The 21,353-nt window shown below is 54.6% G+C and overlaps 1 protein-coding gene across 1 annotated transcript in view; it reads left to right on the forward strand.

Annotated features, from left to right (window-relative positions):
- The first annotated feature begins 475 nt into the window (after positions 1-475).
- The window catches only part of NCF2 (neutrophil cytosolic factor 2), a 32,001-nt gene continuing 11,123 nt past the window's right edge, over positions 476-21,353 (forward strand). Inside the window, exons 1-10 of the mRNA XM_077901986.1 lie at positions 476-894; positions 2,629-2,711; positions 9,976-10,084; positions 14,517-14,651; positions 15,322-15,429; positions 17,095-17,154; positions 18,378-18,421; positions 19,729-19,870; positions 20,108-20,176; positions 21,118-21,193. Coding sequence (XP_077758112.1) covers positions 721-894; positions 2,629-2,711; positions 9,976-10,084; positions 14,517-14,651; positions 15,322-15,429; positions 17,095-17,154; positions 18,378-18,421; positions 19,729-19,870; positions 20,108-20,176; positions 21,118-21,193 — 1,000 coding nt within the window. The 5' untranslated portion in view covers positions 476-720. The remainder of the gene's footprint in view (positions 895-2,628; positions 2,712-9,975; positions 10,085-14,516; positions 14,652-15,321; positions 15,430-17,094; positions 17,155-18,377; positions 18,422-19,728; positions 19,871-20,107; positions 20,177-21,117; positions 21,194-21,353) is intronic.

Genomic DNA, 21,353 nt, shown 5'->3' on the forward strand with positions numbered 1-21,353 from the left:
CTTCCTAGCTTCAGTTGCTCACAGAAGGGCAGGAGAAGTCCTAACTCCCAGGCCTATCCGGCTCCTAATTTTGACATTTGCAGGAAACTGGTCGCCTCTGAGCTTCCGAAGTGTTTTACATAAACGTTATCTCAGATCCAGGTGGACACCCAAGAGCATCCCGTCGCAGCAGTTTGTTAATTGCTCATTTTAGCTCAAGATGAACAAACGACTATATCCGAGAGTCCGTGAGGTTATGAGGGATGGGAGCAAGGAATTCATTGAAGACCAGGAGGAAGCAGCCTCTCCTCCAGCATCCTCATTTAACAGGGGGTGGCGTGCATCACCTGCCACCACTGTCCCCAGCCCGGGGGCAGAGGCCCGAGCAGAAGCTGCCCCGAAGTGGGGGTGGAAGACAGGACGGCTGGGTGACAGAGCAGAAGCATTTTGGGGAAGTGACCCACGGCAGGACTTCCTCTCCCCCACACTCCGCCCCCGCCCGCCCTCTCACTCTCTGGGTCCCTTGTCTCTCTCACGGGAGGCTCGGGAGTCAGTTGCTCGAAAGGTGGGGACATTTCCTGAGCCTCTGCAACACCGAGAAGTCGTGTTAGGGGAGGTGGGCCGCGTCCTGAGCACCACGCCGGGGACCGCCGGCCTGCGGGCAGCGCTGCGCACCGAGACACCCGCTTGGCCTCTCCCGGGGTCCCCGCGGCCTCCCGGGCCCCTGGCAGGCGCCTGACCATGTCCCTGGCGGAGGCCATCAGCCTCTGGAATGAAGGGGTGCTGGCGGCCGACAAGAAGGACTGGAAGGGAGCCCTGGAGGCCTTCGCCGCCGTCCAGGACCCCCACTCCAGGATTTGCTTCAACGTGGGCTGCATGCACACCATCCTGGGAAACATGCCCGAGGCGGAGAAGGTGAGTGGAGGAGCCTCCCCCAGGGGCCTCCCCTCCCCTGCGCCCCGGGAATTAGCGGTTCTTCCCCCAGGCTGTGCTTTAGAAACCTCCGGGGAGCTTTCAAGCAACAAAAGCTGCCCAGGCCCCACCCCCCGGGATCCTGATTGAATCGGCCTGGGGAGGGGCCTGAGCCACCATCCTTTTGGTTTGTTTTTTTTTTTGTTTTTTTTTTACAAGCTCCCCAGGTGGTTCCGCTGGGCACTGGCTGGGAACCATCAGCTGTGGGTTATGCTCTCCTTTCCTCTCCATCTATTACATTCAAATCATTCTGGAGTGGTTCTTTAACACCTCTGTGAAGACTCCCCTAGTGATGTTTTCTTCTATCAGCTCCTGCTGGCTACAGGATGTCCATCTCAAGGCTGCACACCGGGTTAGGAAGGCCATCTTTTGGCTTTCCCGGCATTTCATCTCGGTGAGCTTTGTCTGCCCTAGCGATCAAGAGGAGGCACTTGAGGAAAAGGGGTTTCCTCTCAAGTGACAACCCTGATCAGTTATGCAGGGCACTTTTTTTTTTAGGATTCTGAGGCTGGCACAGGGGAACCTTACCATGATTGATTAATGATGTCTGCCTAGGGCATGCTATGGGGATGTCCCAGCCTTTCTTTCAAATATTTTTTTTCTCTCCTGTTCTCTTGTATGTGGTTGAGCATTCTCAGGGATCACTTTTTGGATTGGCCAGCCTAAGTCAGAGAGGGTTTGGAGTTTGGAAGCAGAAGATCTAGGATCAGAGTCCCAGCTCTGTCTCTGGACCTTGGTCTCTGGCAGGTCATGTAGACTTCTGGCTCTCAGCTTCCTGAGAGGGGCAAAGAGCAAGAGGATGAAACGAGGCACCAACTATTAAATGCTGGGTAACATCCACTGTTAAATGTAAATGTAAATAGTGGTTCTTATTTTCCCCTTTTACTGCCAGTCTTTGCAAGGGTGTGCGGACAGCTGACTGACTCCCGAGAATCTTTAGACAGCCAGTTCCTCCCACGGCCATCCTGACCGTGGCCATGACCAGCCAGTGAGCAAAGACAGAAGAGAGAAGCTACTGGAATACTCAGGAGGCCTGCTGAGTCCACGTGGGCCCTGGGGTGGGCAGATGGGAGCAGGAGAGGGCCTCACGGCTGGGCTGGTGGGAGGAGGACCACAGGCCCCGCCTCCTCTCAGAGCTGGGCCAATAGCACCCCAGATTCTGGGGGCTGCTGGAGACAAAGTGCACACTGCTGGGGAGAGAGATGGGCCAGTGCGGCAGCCAGTCGGCACAGCTATGCCAGCAGGGGCTGCTGGACGAAGCTGGAACGGCCCTGGGTGGCCATCACCTCCCGCTTGCTCACTGCCAGGCCTCCCTCGCACTGTGCTAGAGTAGTCCTCACATTCTTCGGCTTCTGGCCCTCATTCACTGTGCCTTTCTTTGGTTTCCTGCATCATCCCTACTCTTGGCATTTTATATGCATTCTTATTATTTTAATTGCATAATATTTATTTACTCAATACTCACGTTTTGTTACTTTTATGATTTTAATCCAGTCACCTATCTTGAGAGGTAGATATTAACATTTCCATTTTACAGAGGTGTCTGACGTCTAAGTCTCTTTCACCATCAAGATAGCGACTATGCTCCTAAACGGTCTTGCCTCTCCCTCTGGGCTCATCTCACCTTCCCCACTGCCTGGCCCCTTGACCACAGCTAGGCCCTTCTTCTCTCCACAGGCTTTCACCCGAAGCATTAACAAAGACAAGCACTTGGCAGTGGCCTACTTCCAAAGAGGGATGCTCTATTACCACATGGAGAAGTAAGTGCTCCAGTGTTGCTCAAGCTGGGGAAGTTTGTGGAGAAGCCCGGACATGGTCTTGGTGCTGCTAGGCTTGGTGTTTGGGAAGTATCTTTCCAGCTTCTGTTGGGAAGTGTGACTGGCCTTCTCTGGACAGTTATGAAATACATCAGCATGACGCAGAGGCCCTCCCCAGGGAAGGAGGGAGGGAAGGCAGGCCTGTCACCCAGTTAGAAATCAACTGTGTCACAGCGCACTACGTAGCCACCATACAGCTGGTGTGGCACCTCACCAGCATTCCTGATGGGTCAGAGCTTGGGGCAATGCTGCTTGGAAATATTTTAGCCATTAAGGGAACACCCATGATGGTCTTCTACTAGGAGGTAGTGAGCTATTTCACAATGAGGATTATCATGAAACCACATCAAGACCTTCCTTCATTCCTAAAAGATGTTGTTTTCAAAAGCCTGGTTTAATCCATTCAATGACATATAATTTAGCCACCAAGATAAGAATATAAACTATCATACGTATAAGGGTATAGTAATACAGATAAATAAGTGGCATATATATCAATATGGAAAAAAATCATAGTAGGTGTTAAATTTAAAACAGATTTCAAAACAGTGTGTATAACACAATCCCATTCCTGTTTCGCAGAATGGTCTGGAAGGCCATAGGCCCAAACGTTGCCAGCAGTTCTTTCCAGGGGGTGACATTGTAGGGATTTCCATTGTCCTCCCTCAGCCTACCTGTATTTTCTGGTATCTTTACAGTCACCATGAAACCATTAGTATAAAACCAAAGAAATAGAAAATGAAAGTTAATTCCCACTCCTTGCTCCCCATTACCCCCCAAAGAGACCTACAAATAACAAAGGAAAACTCTTCTAAGCACCAATTTAAAATCTTTTAGAGGATGGCAAACTTCCCGTTGTAGAAATTGCTCCATTAGTGGACACAAGTTCTAGGGAAGGAGAATTTGGCTCAACCTAAGGAAGAACTTTCAAACAGTGAAAATGAGGGTGGGGGTACCGTGTGGGTGGTGCAGTGTGTGTATGTGTGTGAACACACATGTGTACACACTTGTGTGTGAGCATGGGCAGCAGGTGAGGCAGGGCGTTGATGGATGGCAGAGAACATCCGGGCACTGGGGAGGGACAGGGCTCTCATCCAGTGCAGTCTTGAAATGCCTGGATTCCAGGGTTGGGTCAGAAGCAGCCGGGAGAGCTGCAGTGCTCCACTGTTGCTAGGGGCAACCACAGGAAGCTCAGAGGACTTGCAAGATGTAGATGCAATCACCTGAATGAGGAAAAGCAGGAGAGAAGTCTTCCCAAAGAACAGCCCCCCCACCCCCAACCCTCCACCCCCACCCCCGGGCCGCAGACACAGAGGCTATCTAGGGAGAGAAAGCCTGGGGCAGAGGGAAGAGACCCACAAGCATTTACCTTCTGGCGGCATCCTGCCTCTGTCTCCCTTCTTAAAGTTCTTCTTCCCCCTTACCTCATCCCTGAATTCTCCAGATGGATGAAATAAGAGCACAAATCCTCCAGCTGATCCTAAATCTCAAATGGCAAACTCTAAGGCCATCCTTTAACCAGCTCTCACAGCCTATAATGAGGGAAAACAACTAAGAAGGAAGGCTCCCAGAAGAAATTTCTACACAAAAATACCCAGAAGTCCCAGAACCCGAAAGGCTCAGATTCTGAGCAAAGCAGACAGATCTTAGAAAGATCTAAAAAGGAGGCTTAATTAGTCTGTGGTTGATAATAGTTAAATTCGAGAGAAAAATCTCCCACAGTTCATCTTCGAGTCTGCAACTATCTATTGAGGAAATACTGTAAATGAGGCACTAGTCTGCACTCTGAGCCACCTCCTTTTTTTTTGCTCACCCATATGCGTTGGTGTCCCCACTTCCCAAGGCTCTGCTCTTGACCTTTTCCCCTTTTATTACAAGAGCAGTGGTTGAGTATTCTTTTTAGATTTATCTTATTTATTTTAGAGCGAGTTAAAGAGAGTTGGGGGAGGTGGGGTGGAGCGAACCTCAGGCAGACTCCCCACTGAGGGTAGAGCTCAACTCTGGGCTCCATCTCCCAACCCTGAGATCATGACCCGAGCCAAAACCAAGAGTCAGTTGCTTACGGACTGAGACACCCAGGCGCCCCAAGGTGGTGGTTTAATGGCAAAACGTATGGGCTGTCTTTCCAGAAACGCACACACAAGCACATACTTCTGTGTACAGTTTCAGGGGGTTCATTATCCCCTGAAATTCCATGATTGAACCCTGAGGGATCTCACCCTCTTCCATAGCATTGACCTCCACCTGTAGCCAGCCAGCTGCTAAATCTCTACCCGGGATCAACCCAGAGTGTCTCTTTTCCCAAACCTTGTCAAAATCTTAAATCCCAGACCCATTTTTCTCCACCAGCACTATAAGGTTTACACTCTCATTTTCACCAGGACTATTGAAATCACTTCCAAGTTGCTTTCCCAGGCCCTAGTCTTATCTTATTCCAGAGTGATCTTTAAGAAAATAAATGTGATCTGCTTATGAACTTCCAGTTGATAATAATAATTTGCCCTAAGGCGGCTGGCTCTCTTCTGTGCCCTTTCTTGTTTTGTTTTGTTTTGAGATTTCATTTATTTATTCATGAGAGACACAGAGAGAGAGAGAGGGGCAGAGACACAGGCAGAGGGAGAAGCAGGCCCCATATTTATTCATGAGAGACACAGAGAGAGAGAGAGGGGCAGAGACACAGGCAGAGGGAGAAGCAGGCCCCATGCAGGGAGCCTGACGTGGGACTCGATCCTGGGCTGCCCTCTTCTGTGCCTTTTAAAATAACATCTGTCTATTCTGTGACCGATGTTGGCTTGTATAATTGTCTCCTCCACTACTTGGTGAGTTTCCTGAGAGAAGAAATTTTTCTTTATTCACTCTTGTATTTCCATGTCTATTCTGGTAGTTAATAAATGCTTATTGAGGGCAGCCCGGGGGCTCGGCGGTTTAGCGCAGCCTTTGACCCAGGGCGTGATGCTGGAGACCCGGGATCGAGTCCCACGACAGGCTCCCTGCATGGAGCCTGCTTCTCCCTCTGCCTGTGTCTCCCCCCCGCCCACCATCTCTCTGTGTCTCTCATGAATAAATAAATAAATCAAATCTTAAAAAAAATAAATGCTTATAGAATCAATTAAACACAGTAAAAGCAAGCAGATATACCCTCTGCTTTAAGGAACTTACAAGGTAAAAGGGGGGAAACGGGACGTGAACCCTAGTAAGTATAATCAAGGCAGAAAGGGGCAAGTGCTTAGAAGAGAGTATTTTGAAACAAGTGCCACGGGGATGTAGGAAGAGGACTTCGTGGTGAGCCGGCTGGGAATCCCCCCAGATTACAGTGGGGCTTGTTTTAGGGGTGATAAGAGGATGCGCGTTCTTCCTGCTTCCCCCACTTTCGCATGTGGTCCTGCGGCCCTCCGGTCGCTGAGGTTCCACAGGACGAGGTTGGGGCGCCCTCCTGGGAAGGCAGGTGGGGCCTGGGTGCTGACCCGGGGAGGGAGGGGGGCACTCTCAGCGGTCTGGGGGCGGGTCCCCTGAAAGGGGAGGGAGCTCCAAGGGGCGGCTCGGGTCCTGGGCTTAGGACCTCGGCGCTGGGATTGGAGGGGCAGGCCCCGGAGATGGAGGGGCCCACGGGCCTCTTCGGGAACGCGAGGGGGCACCGGCCCCAGGCCCCCGGGCCAGCCCGCCACGCCCTCCGCTCGCAGGAATAATCAGGACCCGCAGCGTCCACAAGGGTGAGCAGGAGACGCCCTCGGGCTCCCACCGGTGCAAAGCCACTGGTGGTGGCTGGAGCTGGGGGGGGGGGGGGGGCTGGGCTCCGGGTGCAGGGCGGCCAGGGGCCCTGGGACAGGGTGCACGGTGGGATGGGGGGAGTGAAGAGAGCACCCCCCGAGGGTGCTCTCAGCCCGAGGCCTGCGGAGCCCGTGCGCCCAGCCGAGCTGTGGGCATCAAAGCCCGTGCCCCGGGGGCAGCTCCAGGGAACAAGTGGGCGCGCAGCCAGTCATTTACGCCAGCCGTTCAGCAGGGGTCCCTCCCACCTGCCTTTATTTTTAGATTTTATGTATTTATTCATGAGAGAGAGAGAGGCAGAGACACAGGCAGAGGGAGGAGCAGGCTCCACGCAGGGAGCCTGATGTGGGACTCGATCCCGGGACTCCAGGATCACGCCCTGGGCCGAGCTGCCCACTCACCCCGTTTTTTAACACAAAGCAAGCACTTTGGATACTCTGTTGGCTTTCTTCTCCCTCCTTCTCTCCCAGTGGCCCCGATCTTTAGAGCCCGGCAGAGGAGAGAATCCTGCGGATTCTGTTGGGCTCGCTCAGAACCAGGTGGACACAGGCAGGGTTACTTCACAGCTAACATTCACCTGCTCGGGGCACCTGGGGGGCTCAGCGGTTTGGCACCTGCCTTCTGCCCAGGACGTGATCCTGGGGTCCTGGGGTGGAGTCCCACGTCGGGCTCCCTGCATGGAGCCTGCTTCTCTCTCTGCCTGTGTCTCTGCCTCTCTCTCTTCTGTCTCATGGATAAATAAGTAAAATCTTTAAAAAATAAAATTCACCTGCTCGCCAGGGAGGAGGGCACACGCGAGGGTGGATGCTGACCGCGCCCACACACGTGGCAGCTGAGGACCTACCTCACAGACAGGCGGTGGAACACGGTGGAAACTGCAGCTGCCCGAGGCGGGCTCACCTGCATCTCCACCTGCCCCTCCTTCCCGGCTCTGTGAATCCCAGCCAGCCACCCAGTCTCCCCGCTTGGAGAGAAGAAGCAGGCAGGCCTCCTCTCTCCCCTGCTAGGCAATGTCTGTGAGAACATGTAACCTACTTTTTTTTCTTTTTAAGATTTATTTATTTATTTATGAAAGACTCAGAGAGAGGGGCAGAGACACAGGAGGAGGGAGAAGCAGGCTCCATGCAGGGAGCCTGACGTGGGACTGGATCCCGGGTCTCCAGTTTCGCACCCTGGGCCAAAGGCAGGCCCTAAACCGCTGAGCCACCCAGGGATCCCTGAACACGTAACCTACTTAACATGCTACTTGCTTCTTAAGGAGTGGCCTGTGTGCTTTTAGGGTGTTTTTTATTTTTATTTTTTTTTAAGATTTTATTTAGGTGTTTGACAGAGAGAGGGAACCAGAGAGCACAAGTGATAGGAACAGCAGAGGGAGCAGGAGAAGCAGGCTCCCCGATGAGCAGGGAGCGATGAGCAGGGAGCCGGATGTGGGGATGTGGGCCTGGACCTCCGGATCATGACCTGAGCCGAAGGCAGCCACTGAACCCACTGAGCTGCCCAAGCGCCCCCAGCAGGTTTTACAATCCTCTGTATTAACAACTGGGATGTGCTAGAGAGAGCTACTCTCCTGTTTCAGATCCAGCCTCTCCCATTGCTCCTAGAGCCACTGCTGCTGTGGGAGTTACTTCAAAGAAATGGTGACAGAGGGACGCCTGGGTGGCTCAGCGGTTGAGCACCTGCCTTGGGCCCAGACCCTGATCCTGGAGACCCGGGATCAAGTCCCACATCGGGCTCCTTGCATACAGCCTGCTTCTCCCTCCTCCTGTGTCTCTGCCTCTCTCTCTCTCTCTGTCTCTCATGAATAAATAAATAAAATCTTTAAAAAAATGAAATGGAAACAAAATATCTAGCTTCTGCCCCAGTCACCCTGGACCAGCCCACCCTCCTGGTCAGCCCATTGAGACCACATTTCCAGCTGCCACAACTGGGTTTTATCTACAGATAATACCTAATTCACTGTAGAGTGTTAAGCATGTAATAAATGATTGGTGTATGAATTTAATTGCCAGAATTTCAGAGCTATAATAATAATAATCAGCAACAACAGTAAATTACTGTGTGTGCCAAGCACAGTCCTGAGCACCTGGGTGCTTCACCTCACTTTGCTCTTACAATAGCCCCGGGAGGCACGTGCTACTATTAGTCTCTAATTGTAAAGATGAGGAAACGAACTCAGACAAATTAAATAACTTTCTCTCTGTCACCAGATCGTAAGTGGCAGAGCTAGAACTCAGATCCAAGGGGTTTTGAGTCCAGAAATTAGATCTGGGACATTCTAGCAACCTCCTCCTCTCATATGCCCCTTGTACTTGATACACTCATGTTATTGATGTGGAACCTGAGGCCAGAAAAGTACTTTGCCAGGGTCTCCTGGTTAAGAGCAGAGCTGATGGATCTGGTCCCATTCTCTCAGCCCCCCATCCATGCACCACCAGTCCGTGTCCAAATTCCAGGCTTGCCTCCAAGGGAAGCTGCGTGTGGCAGCTCTAGGCCTCACCACCTTCGTTTCGGTTGCCCAGATGGAACCACAACCAGACAGCAAAATTTGTCCCTGCCAGGCCAGGGAGCTAAGGAGATGGGAGCAGCTTGTTTTTCATGCCTTCTACCTGCTATAGCCTAGCAGTGGCTCTCACCAGGGCCTCTGTGGAGGTCAAGGGCAGGCCAAGGAGACCTGATCCACGTCCTGCCCACGTCCTGGTGGGCACTATTGACGTGGCCGGCCCCATTGTCTTGTCACGAATCCAGTGACAGCAGCCCTGTACACCTTGAGCCAGCCAGCACAGTGCCAATCCAACAAAGCAAAAGGGCAGTGCTGGGAGCAGTGTTAGAAATGCCATCTGGCTTAATTGGTGGTTTCTTTCTTCTGTTTTCCAAAGTGTGTGGAGGGAGAGGGTGGAAGAGGAGGCTAAGAAGGCCACAACACCAAGAGCTAAGTTGAACTCAAAAGAAGGCCAAGGAGAAGACTCCGGGGAAGGAGGATGATGTCACTGGCAGTGGAAGGGGTCCCAGGAGCTGTGTCAGGCTGGCCTGATGGATGGTGGGGAGTGGGGAGTGAGCTCCAAATCAGCTGCACAGGGACTTAGGGGCAGCAGGTGCCGGCTCTGCTGGGAGCCCTCAGGAGAGGACGAGGGTTCTACTGGGAAGTGACAAGCCGCCTGTCAGAGAGGTAGGAGTTGGAGGCAGCCCAGAAAGAAGAAAATACCCATGATTGCCTGAGTCTGGCAGTCGTCCCCAAGGGTGTGGGATGCACACCCCACTCCGGGGCACTGCTCACATGGAGTACTGGGGCTCAGGCTTGGCAAAGAGCTAGAGCAAGCCAAAAGGCACTGGAGAGGCCTCTTGTCCCAGCGAGATGGGGCAGGGAAGGGACGCGGACGTACATTCCACCCTGTATTTGCTCTCTGTGCCCTGGCCTGTGTTCTCATATCCCTCTGTCCTGCAGATATGACGCGGCCATTAAAGACCTCAAAGAGGCCTTGACTCAGCTTCGAGGGAACCAGCTGATAGACTACAAGATCCTGGGGCTGCAGTTCAAGCTGTTTGCCTGTGAGGTAAGGGGGATGGGCCCAGTCAGGGCAGGGGTGCCAATGCAGGTGCAGAGCCAGCCGCTGACACCTCTGCGAGCTTGGGAAGGGCTCCCAAACCTCAGGACTCAGAGTTCCCCTCGAGAAGAGACTCAGATCAAGAACTTCAGGCTCATCCCGGAGCCTCAAGCCACTGAGGGCACGCATTTTATTAACATAAGGCTCAAAGCACCATGTGGAAATGAGCCTGCTGGGCTCTCCAAGGGGAGGCTGGACCCGGGGCATGCTGGCCTGTGAAAGTATTCATAATAATTTGCATAATTCCGGTTGACAAGCTCTTTTGCTCAGCATTATACTAACAAATCCTAAATCGTGGGCTCACTATCTGTGTGGGACCCGCTGTGACCTTGCTCAGTTCCTGAGTTACAGACCACGCTCTTTGCTATTAACGGCTCTGGCTTTGTGTACTTGGTTGATACCCAAAGAAAGAGTGAGGGCAATTTGGCACAAATCGGTCCTCCCCAGCTCAAAGAACAGCTCAAAGCACAAATTTAGGGAAGGTTTCCATAGAAGGATAACTTATTTTCCCTATTACCAAAAGGGAGAAACATGACTGGCTCTGACTCCACAGGCTCCTGTGCTTTTTCCAACCAGCCCCCCCCCCCTCCTAAACTCCAAATATACACCACTAGCTTTAAAAACTGAAAGCCCTGCAAATATCATAGATCTTTATTTAGAAGAATTGCTGATAAAAAAGTCCCCTTGCTTTAGTTTCTCAGGCAGGAGAAGCCATGCGTTCCCAGGGTGGCTCAGGACTAATAATAGAGCCCCCAGCTGCCCAGGCCCCTGGGGACTTGTGCCCCCATCCAGCCCTGCAGCAGGCGAGCAACTTCTTTGCTTCTCACAGTCTAGGGAGATGAGGCTTTGGGAATTGCAGGGAATTGGTTGGCATTTGGCCAGCTCCTGAGAGGGAGGCTTCTCAACAATGCCACTGCCGATGTGCTGGGCCACATAATTTTTTGTTGTAGAGGACGGTTCTGTGCACCCATCAGATGCTGGTATCCCCCCTCCCACCACCACCACCACATGACAACCTAAAATATCTCTGGACACTGCCAATCACCTCCCCTGCCCCCCCTCCCCCACTGCCAGTGAGAACCACTTGCACAGATTAAAGGGTTGGGAGTCCAAGTACCTCATAAAACAGTGGCATCTGGGATGCCTGGGTGGCTCAGTGGTTGAACATCTGCCTTTGGCTCAGGTTGTGATCCCGGGGTCCTGGGATCGAGTCCCGCATCAGGCTGCCGGCAGGGAGCCTACTTCTCACTCTGCCTATGTCTCTGCCTCTCTGTGTGTCTCTCATGAAGGAATAAATAAAATCTTAAAAAGCAAAAAACACAGTGGCATCCAAACAGAATCCCATGGGAGATATGATCATCCCCTGTAGTTGGACTTGAAATGACCCCAGGGCAGGAAATACTGGCGTAATGGGCCTCTCTGCAGGTGAAGCTGGAGTTTTCATGGTCTGATGTCCTTATGCCATGTGAGACCGTGTCATTTTCCTACATATAATGCCACCCCTCTCTTCTTGCCAGGGTATAACCCTGGCTTCTGAGAAATCACATCATCCTTTTCAAAGAGTCTTAGGCTTTTCTAGTCATGGAGTCACTAAAATCTGTTGTGGGGAAAGGTCTTAAGAGAAGGTAGCAGGGAACCAAATAGGAATATTGAAGCAGACCTGAGTTCTCCTCCCTTCCTGCACACGTGGCCAGGGCTGGCCAGGGCCGGTCAAGTAGGTGTGCAGGAGGCAAAGCTCACTGAGGCTCAGAAATAGCCTGGAAGGGAATCTAGACCTCTCTGCTTCTGGGTTTGCCCCCGGTGCCCTCACCCAGCACCAGCCACTAACTCCGTGGAAACACAGTCCTGTACTCGCCTTGATAAACTGTTCTTTTTATCTGGCCGAGGCCCTGAACCAAATTGCAGATGTGGGTGGCAGACTGTTGTAGAGGCAAAGTACATTGGTTATCCATTGTCAAATACCAAATTACTCTAAAATGCAGTGCCTTAAAATAATATCACTTATTATCTCCTGGTTTGGGGGCTCAGGAATCCAAAAGTGGCTTAGCTGGGTGGTTCGGGATGAGAGGCTCTCAAGGGGTTGTGGTCAAGATGTTGGCCAGCACTGCCATCATCTGAAAGCTTGACTGGCGCTGAGGGCCTCTACTTCTAAGATGACTTAAGGGTCTGACAAGGTAGCATCACTTGTTGGCAGGAGGCCTCCATTCTTTGCCACATGAAGCTCTCCATAACATCGTCTGAGTCTTGTCAGGACATGGCAGCTGGCTTCCCCAGAGAACATAGTGATCCAAGAGAAAGTAATAGGGAGGACCAATGTCTTTTATGACTTAGCCTCAGATGCCACATCCCCTTATATCCATAATATCCTATTGGCGATCCAACTCAGCTCCATTGGATGTTAGAGGGCAAAGGAGGGTGAGGGCCAAGAAGCGAGAATCACTGGGGGCCATCTGGGAAGCTGGCTACAGCAAAGGCTTTGGAATCAGGTAGATAGGGATCCAATCCCAGCCAAACACTTGGCAGTTGTGTGATCCTAGGTGAGTTAGACATCATTTCTGAGCCTCAGGCTCCTTATCGTCTGTAAAGAAGTGTTGAGTACTTACCTCGTACACATTCCTTGGTAAATCCGTGTATTTTATAATGTCAGGCAACAGAGGTCCAGTGCTCCATAAGACAGGGTGTCAGCCCCCAGAAGCTCAGGGTCACGTAATGTGAGGTAATGTGAGGTGGTGAGGTCAGGACAAGAGAATCGCAATGGAAAACCTATGGCAGCACGGAAGTGAGGCCCCAGCTCACATGGTGCTTGCGGGGGTGAGAGGTAATGCAGGTAAAGTGGCCTATAACAGGTAGTCAGTGGGCAGCAGCAGTGAGGATGAGGATGGCAATGAGAATGACAATGACAATGACGCTGCCACCAACAGGCAACACCAATTTCCAGGAGCACAAAGTCCTTCATGGTTTTAGCCTTTCGATTATAAACACAGAGCATCCCCAGGTGGCGTCAGTCTGCAGAACCAGCCCTGCCGTCTTCCCGGAAACCATGTGGGCATGGTTCTCTGAGGAGACAGGCAGCACGTGGGGGATGAAAGCCCTTCTCTGCTCAGCCGCCAGCCAGCCCCAACAGTAGTACAGCAAATAACAGTCATAGTAGTGCTAAATATTGGTGCCAAGCAACCGAACTCCGAGCTTTATGTGAATTATTCCATTTATTCCTTACAACAGTCTGGAAGCAGGCAACGTTCTTGCCACCATTATACAGTGAAGCTGGGGAGAACCAGCCCTGGGGTACCTGTGCCCTTCACCCCTGCACCGCACGGCCTCCACGAGGTAGAGAGGGCCAACAACCTCTTTCCCTCCTAGGCCTCCGCTGACCAATTATATCTCCTGTCTGGGGCTCTGGAGAGCCACCCCCACCCCGCGGGGGGCATCAGGCTGTGACTCCTCTAACTTACACCTGAGAAAAGCTTGCAGCAGCTCCTGGCTGCTCAGCCGGTCCTCCACACAGGGAGGTGTCATAGGGGCTGTAGGACCCCACTGCATTGTCCTGAAAAAGAAAAAAAAGTAAACCCTCTTTGTTAGCTGTCACCTTGATCTTCACTCTCTGTCGCCTTCCCATCTTTGCTTGGGAATCTCTTTATTACACTTAGCCGAGTATTTTTTTTTTCTTGCCAATGCATCCAAAAGATTATTTGGTTCTATGAGTAAGATGTAAGGCATAATAATAAAGCAAACACGTATGAACCACCCAACTCAAGACCTGGGAAATCATGATTATTGGTGAATGTGCTGTTCCCTCTTGTCCTGGGGGGAGCGCTGCCCTGGGTTTGTGCTGAATCTCTTTCAAGCTTCACTGCGCTTCTGCCCACAGTCTCCTCCTGCCCCTAGGACTATTCCACAGTCTTGTCACTCATAACCATGTTCTGTTGGAGCTGGTGCAAGATGTTGCGTCTGGAACCCTCTCTCTCTCCCCACCCTGCACAGTCCAGTCTTTCAGCCTAGGCTCAGTGGCAGGAGCTGGATCGGGAGTCCACACACATATGTTTTATTCCCCACTCCTCAAGGGGGCCTGGGCACATCACTCTTCTTGGTCCTACAGCAACATAATAGCTGTTGTCCCCTCCTGAACTACTTGGTTGTTGAAAGAATAATGCACATGATGTTGGATTTATGCATTACGTCCTGATGTTTTCTTAACACTGTCCTTGAGCCCGGCATAACTCGGTAGCAAGATGGATGGTGTTATATTTTAGATATTCCCAGGAAAGCTGAGAAAGGGAGGAATGTCACCAGGCAACATTCCAGGAGCACACAGGCTAGCTCTTCCCTGGTGCCTAGATTTGGAGCAGCCTCAAGTTTTGTGTTGTGGCCTGTGCTTTTCTAGGTGTTATATAATATTGCTTTCATGTATGCCAAGAACGAGGAGTGGAAAAAGGCTGAAGAACATTTAGCTTTGGCCATGAGCATGAAGTCTGAGCCGAGACATACTAAAATTGACAAAGCCATGGAATGTGTTTGGGTAAGTGTATGGGTGATGCGGGTGGCCAGAGGATTTTCACTGATTTTTATTTGTTTCTGTGGACATGTGGATTGAGAAACCATAGAAGTGGCGCTTTTACTTTCTCTGAGCTCTGGGTAACACCAATCTTGGGGTTCCATGTAGGATCTTGAACCTGGCAGTGCTGAGTAGCCGAGGCCTGGAGTTCAGGGACCTCTGTGGTGCCACTGTGGGGAGCAGGGGACCAGAGGCTGGATCCCAGCACCAGAGGGCAGAGGCTGTGCCTGCTTGCCCACTTCTGAGTCCTCGAGGCCACCCACAGGATGGCACTGTCCTGGGCCTTGCTGGACCCTGGCCATCCTGTGTCTGTGGTGCCTCCCCTGCTGAGTGCCAGGCCAGCCCGAGCCGCGTAGGGTGGGGGTGAGGGCGGCTCCCCTAGGGAAGAAGGGTCCTGAACGAATGACACAGACAGATGTCCACACAGCCTCCCAGGGGAAGGCCACATTGAAACCAACCGTTCGCACCGTAGACACTCTGAAATAATAAATGCTGTCTTTACACATTTAGAAAAACTGCTTTTGTGAGGTTGTCTCAGTGAACCTTTGCATCCATTCAGGGAGGGAGGCAGGATGAGCATCATCACTCCCGTTTTACAGGTCAGAAAATACGCTGCTCTCTTCCTGTGTTGTAGAAACAGAAGCTCTACGAGCCAGTGGTGATCCCCGTGGGCAGGCTGTTTCGACCAAATGAGAGGCAAGTGGCTCAGCTGGCCAAGAAGGACTACCTAGGCAAGGCGACAGTAAGTAGGCTCCGTTGGCTTGGCCTGAGGCTCCTGTGCTGTGGGCCCTGTGCAGACCGGGGTGGGACAGGCTCCTGGGGTGAGGGCACCCCCTCTGTGGTGCTGCCCCGGGACGCGGCCCGAGACTGGATCCAGTGTGGGGCTCTCACTGAAAGGTGGGCAGATGCCTCCAGCTTGCTGTCTCTAGGTTTCTCGGATTCCTCCCTTCCCGCCTGACCCTGGGTGAGAGCCACAGGGTTAGTCAGTCGCAGGGTGCTGAGTCTCAGGGACTGAGCCAAGGCTAGAACATACAGCTCCGAGGCACTCAGTAAGCGTGGGGAACCGCGTTCGAGAAACGAGCACAGCATACTCCTGGTGTGATGCTCCTTCTAGCCCCGCTTCCACAGCCCTGTGATTAGACTGCTTTGCAAACTGGGCTCCTTTAAATCCAGGTCTTAAATCCTCTCAGAGATGATCCAGCTCTAGATACAAAGCTGCGCTTGACTCTGACATGCCCGTAAAGCTAACGCTGCCCACTGGCCGGGTGGCTGGTTCTGGCAAGCAGCAGCGTTCAGGAGCGCCTGGGTCAGTGGAAACACCCCAAAGCCCGTCAGTGGATGAGTGAATAAACAACATGTGAGGTAGCCGTACGGTGGAATGGCCATAAAAAGGAGTGAAGTACTTGGGGCGCCTGGGTAGCTTGGTTGGTTAAACATCTGACTCTTGATTTCAGCTCAGGTCCTGATCTCAGGGTTGTGAGATTGAGCCCCGTGTCGGGCTCTGTGCTGGGCATAGAGCCTGCTTAGGATTCTCTCTCTCCCTCTGTTCCCCCCCTCCACTAAAAACAAACCAAAAAAGACCCCAAAACACAAAAGGAATAAAGCCCTGATACAAGTGACAGCATGTTTTCACCTTGGAGACATCACTCTAGGGGAAAGAAGCCAGGCACAGAAGCCACCTGTGACCTAATCCCTTGTCTATGAACGATCTAGAATGGGTAAACGCACACAAATAGAAGGTACATTGGTGATTGCCAGGTGCTGGGAGAAGGGGGCTGTGCACTAACCACTTGGTGGGTGTGGGATTATCTTCTGGGGTGAGGAACACATCTCAGAACTGGCTAGAGGTGGTGGTTGCACAGTAGTCTGAATGTTCTAAATGCTACCCCATTGTTCACCTTAAAATGGTTAATTTGGGATGCCTGGGTGGCTCAGTGGTTGAGCATCTGCCTTCGGCTTGGGGCGTGATCCTGGAGTCCCAGGATCGAGTCCCGTGTCGGGCTCCCTGCATGGAGCCTGCTGCTCCCTCTGCCTGTGTCTCTGCCTCTCTCTGTGTGTGTCTCTCATGAATAAATAAATGAAATCTTTAATAAATAAATAAATAAGTTAATTTGATCTTATGTGAATTTCACCTCAATTTAAAAAAAAAAAAGGACAGAGAGAGAGAGAGAGAACGAGAGCGCGCGAGCGAGCGAGCCTGCCAGGCTAGCAGGGCCGGCAGGTGCTAGTTCCCGAGGCGCTGGCACCTCTACCCCGGGGGCCAGCGATCCCTCCCTTGCCACTGTCCGTCCACCTCTGGGGCCGGGAGAGGGTCCAGGGGACGAGAAAGGAGGGATCCTGGGGAGAACCACGCGGCCTGGGGGGACGGTGCTGGCCCGGCCCTCACGCCCTCCTCCCTCCATTCCAGGTGGTGGCATCTGTGGTGGATCAAGACAGCTTCTCGGGGTTTGCCCCTCTGCAGCCCCAGGTGAGGCAGCCCCCCCGCCAGATCCAGGTCTCCGGAGCTCTCTGGGGAGCAGCCCCCCGCGGAGGTTGAGGGGCTCCTTCGAGGGGCCTGTCTGGCCACGGGCGGGCCGCGGGGCCCCTCGTGGTCGCGGGTTCACGACTGCTGGGAGAACAAGGCGGTTCAGGCTTCAGCCCAAGCTCCCAGAAAGCCACCCTCCCGCTTCCCCCACAACCCCGGTCCTCGGGCGTCTGCGTTCCAGGGGCGGCTGCTGACGGCCTCCCCGAGGCCTGGACTGTTCTCTCGGGAAGCCGAAGCACAAGCGGCGGAGGCTGGGGCGTCTCGGCAGAGGCGGGGGCTCGCGGGGGCCTTGTGGGGCCCGGGGCTCGAGGCTGTGGGCTGGTCCCGCAGCAGGGGACCCCTGGGGCACGGGGGTGCCCCGAGTGAGCCACGGCCCGGCCCGGTCTGGGCTCAGGGACGCGGCTCCAAGCAGATGGTGACAGTAGGCCCGGAGGAAGGTGACCGGGCGGGGGGCGCGGGGCATGACCCCCCTCCAGGCTGCACCCACCGGGTCACTCCCGCCGGCAGCGCCGACAGCCTCCCAGGGGCAGGGGGACCACGGCTGCCGGCCGGAAGGTGACCAGCACGGGCCCCGGGGGGTGGGATGAGCCAAGGGCGACCGAGAGATTCAGGGTCCTTTGATGTGTTTCTTCACAATGAAACCGGAGAGAGGCCTGTGGAGGACCCCGCACCCCACCTCACCCCCACACAGCCCGGGACTCCAACGGGAGGAAGAAGCCTAGGCCAGTGGACCCCGATACCCGCTGGAGAGCAGGGCACACGCACTGGAGGGAGGTTTCTGCGGGGCCAGTGGATGCTGGGGGGGGGGTCGAAGCACCCGCAGGTGTCACGTGACCCAGCAGACATTAGTTCTCCTAGGGAAGGGCCGGGGCTCAAGGTAAACAGCACCCTTGTGATGCCGGGTTGCTCGGTGACGGCTGGAATTCGCCAGAAACCAGGAGTCGCTGAGCCAGTGAGGCCCGGCACCCGGGGGGGGGGGGGGTCTCTCTTCCAGCGTTCGGTCAGGGTGCGCGGCGCCCTCCCCGTCCACGGTGCTCTGATCAAGCTCGCAATGCATTCCTTGATCTCCGGGTCCGGGAGAAGGCTCAGATGTCCATTAACAGCCTCTTCTGTCCCCCCTCCTTCCCCTGTTGCCGCTCCCTCCATCCCTCCTGAATGTCCAACAGGCCGCTGAACCTCCACCCAGACCCAAAACCCCCGAGATCTTCAGGTAAGTTAGATGTAGCTCAGGACGCAGAATGTCCCAGCCCCAAGCCTTCACAGATGGCAAAAAGGGGGGTGAAGAAGATGAAACTGGGGTCAGGGGCTAAGTCCTGTGCCATGTAGCCTAGGGTGTGCGCATCCTGTTCTCAAGCTTAGAATGGAGCGATGAGTGGGGGGCACGGGAGTCTTGACCATCGGGGTCTGCTACGGCTACGTGGTGGCCCCTGTGCCCCCAGGTCCCCGTGCACAGCCACCCACAGATGAGGGCCACTGCCGAGAGCGCAGGAGTGTCCGTGGGACGCAGCCCCTCGGGGGCCACAAGGCTGGCCAGAGCTGGAGCCGCTGCAGCCTCTTCAGGACACAGGGAGGCCAGAGCTTTCTGGAGCCCGGCGAGCGAAGCAGGGAGCTGGGTGCTGTGTCCTTTCCCGAGGGGGTGTGTTTCACCTCCCTGTGGACACGTGGCCTCTGGAGGAGTAAGAGGAACGGCTCAAGAGAAAGAAGCCATTCTCTGGGATGCGAAGGCCAGAGTGACACAACTTCCAGCTACCCTAAGACTCTGCTCTGAGTAGAGGCGGGCGCGGGTCCCCCACCCTAAAGAGGATTTCGTAAAGAATGAAAACGCACCACAGCGACCACGAAAATGAGGGGGCCGAGGAGCTCACGCTAACAGCCCTGGAGGCGTCTGTCTCCCCCACGTGTATAAAGAGCCGGGTGTTTGGAAACAGAAAGAGGGGTGAGGGGAGGGGGGCGGAGGGGGAGTGAGCGGGAGCCTCCGCCAGAGCAGGTGCATCAGACAGCGGCCAAGCCGGGCGCAGTCACACGGTCCCGGGAGGCCCAGACACACCCGGGAGCCTCCACGAGCCAAGTGGGTCTGGGGGAGATGGTGAAGGGGCAACGACATTGCCTAGCACCCAGCTGGCGGCCCCAGGACACCTGCACACCCCCACTCCCCGCAGCTGGCCCCCTGCTCTTCACCCTCCTCCAGCTGCGCGTGGGCCGCTGGCTGTGTCGCCAGGTGACTCGGCCTCCCTGGGCCCCACTCCCCCTCTCGCCCAGCTGGCTGCCACCTGCCCCCGCTCTGTGTCCCCCTCCATGCGGCCCAGCGCCCCCAGGGAGGGAGGGCAAGGAGGGCAGGACCTGGGAGTCCCGGTTGTTTCGTGTCATTCACTCCTGTCCCCCTGCCTGTGTGCTCACGGCCCGTTCACATGCGGGTTCAGGCCTGGTCCTGCTCAGGGCCCCGGGCAGCCAGAGGCGGAGCGAGGGGTGCCCGGAGGTGCCTGCTGGCCCCACGGCCGCTCTTGTCTCCCCGCGCAGGGCTCTGGAAGGGGAAGCTCACCGTGTGCTGTTTGGGTTTGTGCCGGAGACGCCGGAGGAGCTGCAGGTCATGCCAGGGAACATCGTCTTTGTCTTGAAGAAGGGCAATGATAACTGGGCGACGGTCATGTTCAACGGGCAGGTACTCGGAGGGCCAGGGGGCGGGTCCTTGGCCATGCGATGCGGCAGCAAATGGCAAAGCTTCCCGAGGAGCCCTCCCCGCTGCCTCCGTGCAGGCCGCCTCCCCTCCTTAGTCTGTCCGCCCACCCCAAGCCCACCCCTCGCCCAGGCTCTGGGCTGTTTGGTGCAACGGGGACGATGGGTACTGATGAGCGCAACTCTGTCTTCCCCCCTCTGATTCCGGGATGCTGCACCCCAGAAGGGGCTCGTTCCCTGCAACTACCTCGAGCCAGTGGAGCTGCGGATCCATTCTCAGCAGCAGCCCCAGGTAACAGGGTGCCGAGGCGGGCCCCATCCCCGCCAGACTCTGCCACGAGAGGGGGCACGGGCAGGGTGGAAAGGGTGCTGTCCTGTCACCAGTCCAGAGTCCACCTGAGGTTGGCACCAGCTGCCCAGGGCTGAACCTGGGGGTGAAGGAGGATGCAGATGTGCTGAGTGGAGGCGTCTGAGGGACCTATTGGGCCCTCCCACCTCTCTGATTCCTCCCGGTCTAGGGAGACTCGGGACCCACAGCCTATTGTATAGGAAGGTCAGATCTTCCCGGGAATGTCCTCTTCACCTGGAACAGTCAGCGAGTTGGCCGGTGAAATACCGTGGCCAAAGGGAAGTCTGTTTTAGAGCGTGGAGTCAGAGTAGGCCTCGCAGCCCCTGCTTCTCCATCACTTCTCAAAGGCCTGCCCTTTGTTGGGGGTCTTGGCTGGACCTGAGCCGCCATGTAGGTGACCGATTGCAGGGGAGCCTGTCCTTCTGGAGACTGTGCAGCCAGTGTCTTCCATGGGCTTGGCCCTCCCTGGTTGGAGCTAACTGTACCCCGATGACTTGGAATGTTTTAAATGCCACACAAATGAGAAGGGGACTGTTTCCTTTGAAGGGGCCAGATGTGGGGCAAGAGGGTGAACTAAGACAAGACTCAGGGCCCTACTTACCTCATCTCCTGCAGGTTTCCAGTGTGGCTGAGAAGGGTAGGTAGGCAGCAAGGGCCTTTTAGGTGGGGGTTAGGGTTCTTATTTCTCCTGGGATTGGTTTCCACCAGGCCAACCCTGCCTACCCTTTAACCAGCACTTTCCTTAGTCTCCCCTGAATGTTGCCCCTGCTCCAGCTTTTAGGAAGTCGTTTGCCTCTGGCTCCATTCCATGGCCCCTCTCCCCGCACCCCCACTCCTACCTGAGAACTTTATCTGAACCCTCTTGCCATTTCTGTCACCTCCAGGAGGAAGCCTCCCCAGAGTCTGATATCCCAGCTCCTCCCAGCTCCAGTGCTCCTGGAAGACCTCAGTTACCACCAGGTTGGTGTCCCTGGAACAACATCGTTGGCCTGGGTGTGGGAACACTCCGGGCTGCTTCCTGACAGCATTGCTCTCCTAGTCTTCTAGGAGATTCTGGTTTCTTCTCCACCTAGCATGCTGCTCAGCTTATGACCACACAGCCCCAGGGCCCCTCTCTCCT

This window comes from Canis aureus, chromosome 6 (genome assembly GCF_053574225.1).
Source record: "Canis aureus isolate CA01 chromosome 6, VMU_Caureus_v.1.0, whole genome shotgun sequence".
Lineage (NCBI taxonomy): Eukaryota > Metazoa > Chordata > Mammalia > Carnivora > Canidae > Canis > Canis aureus.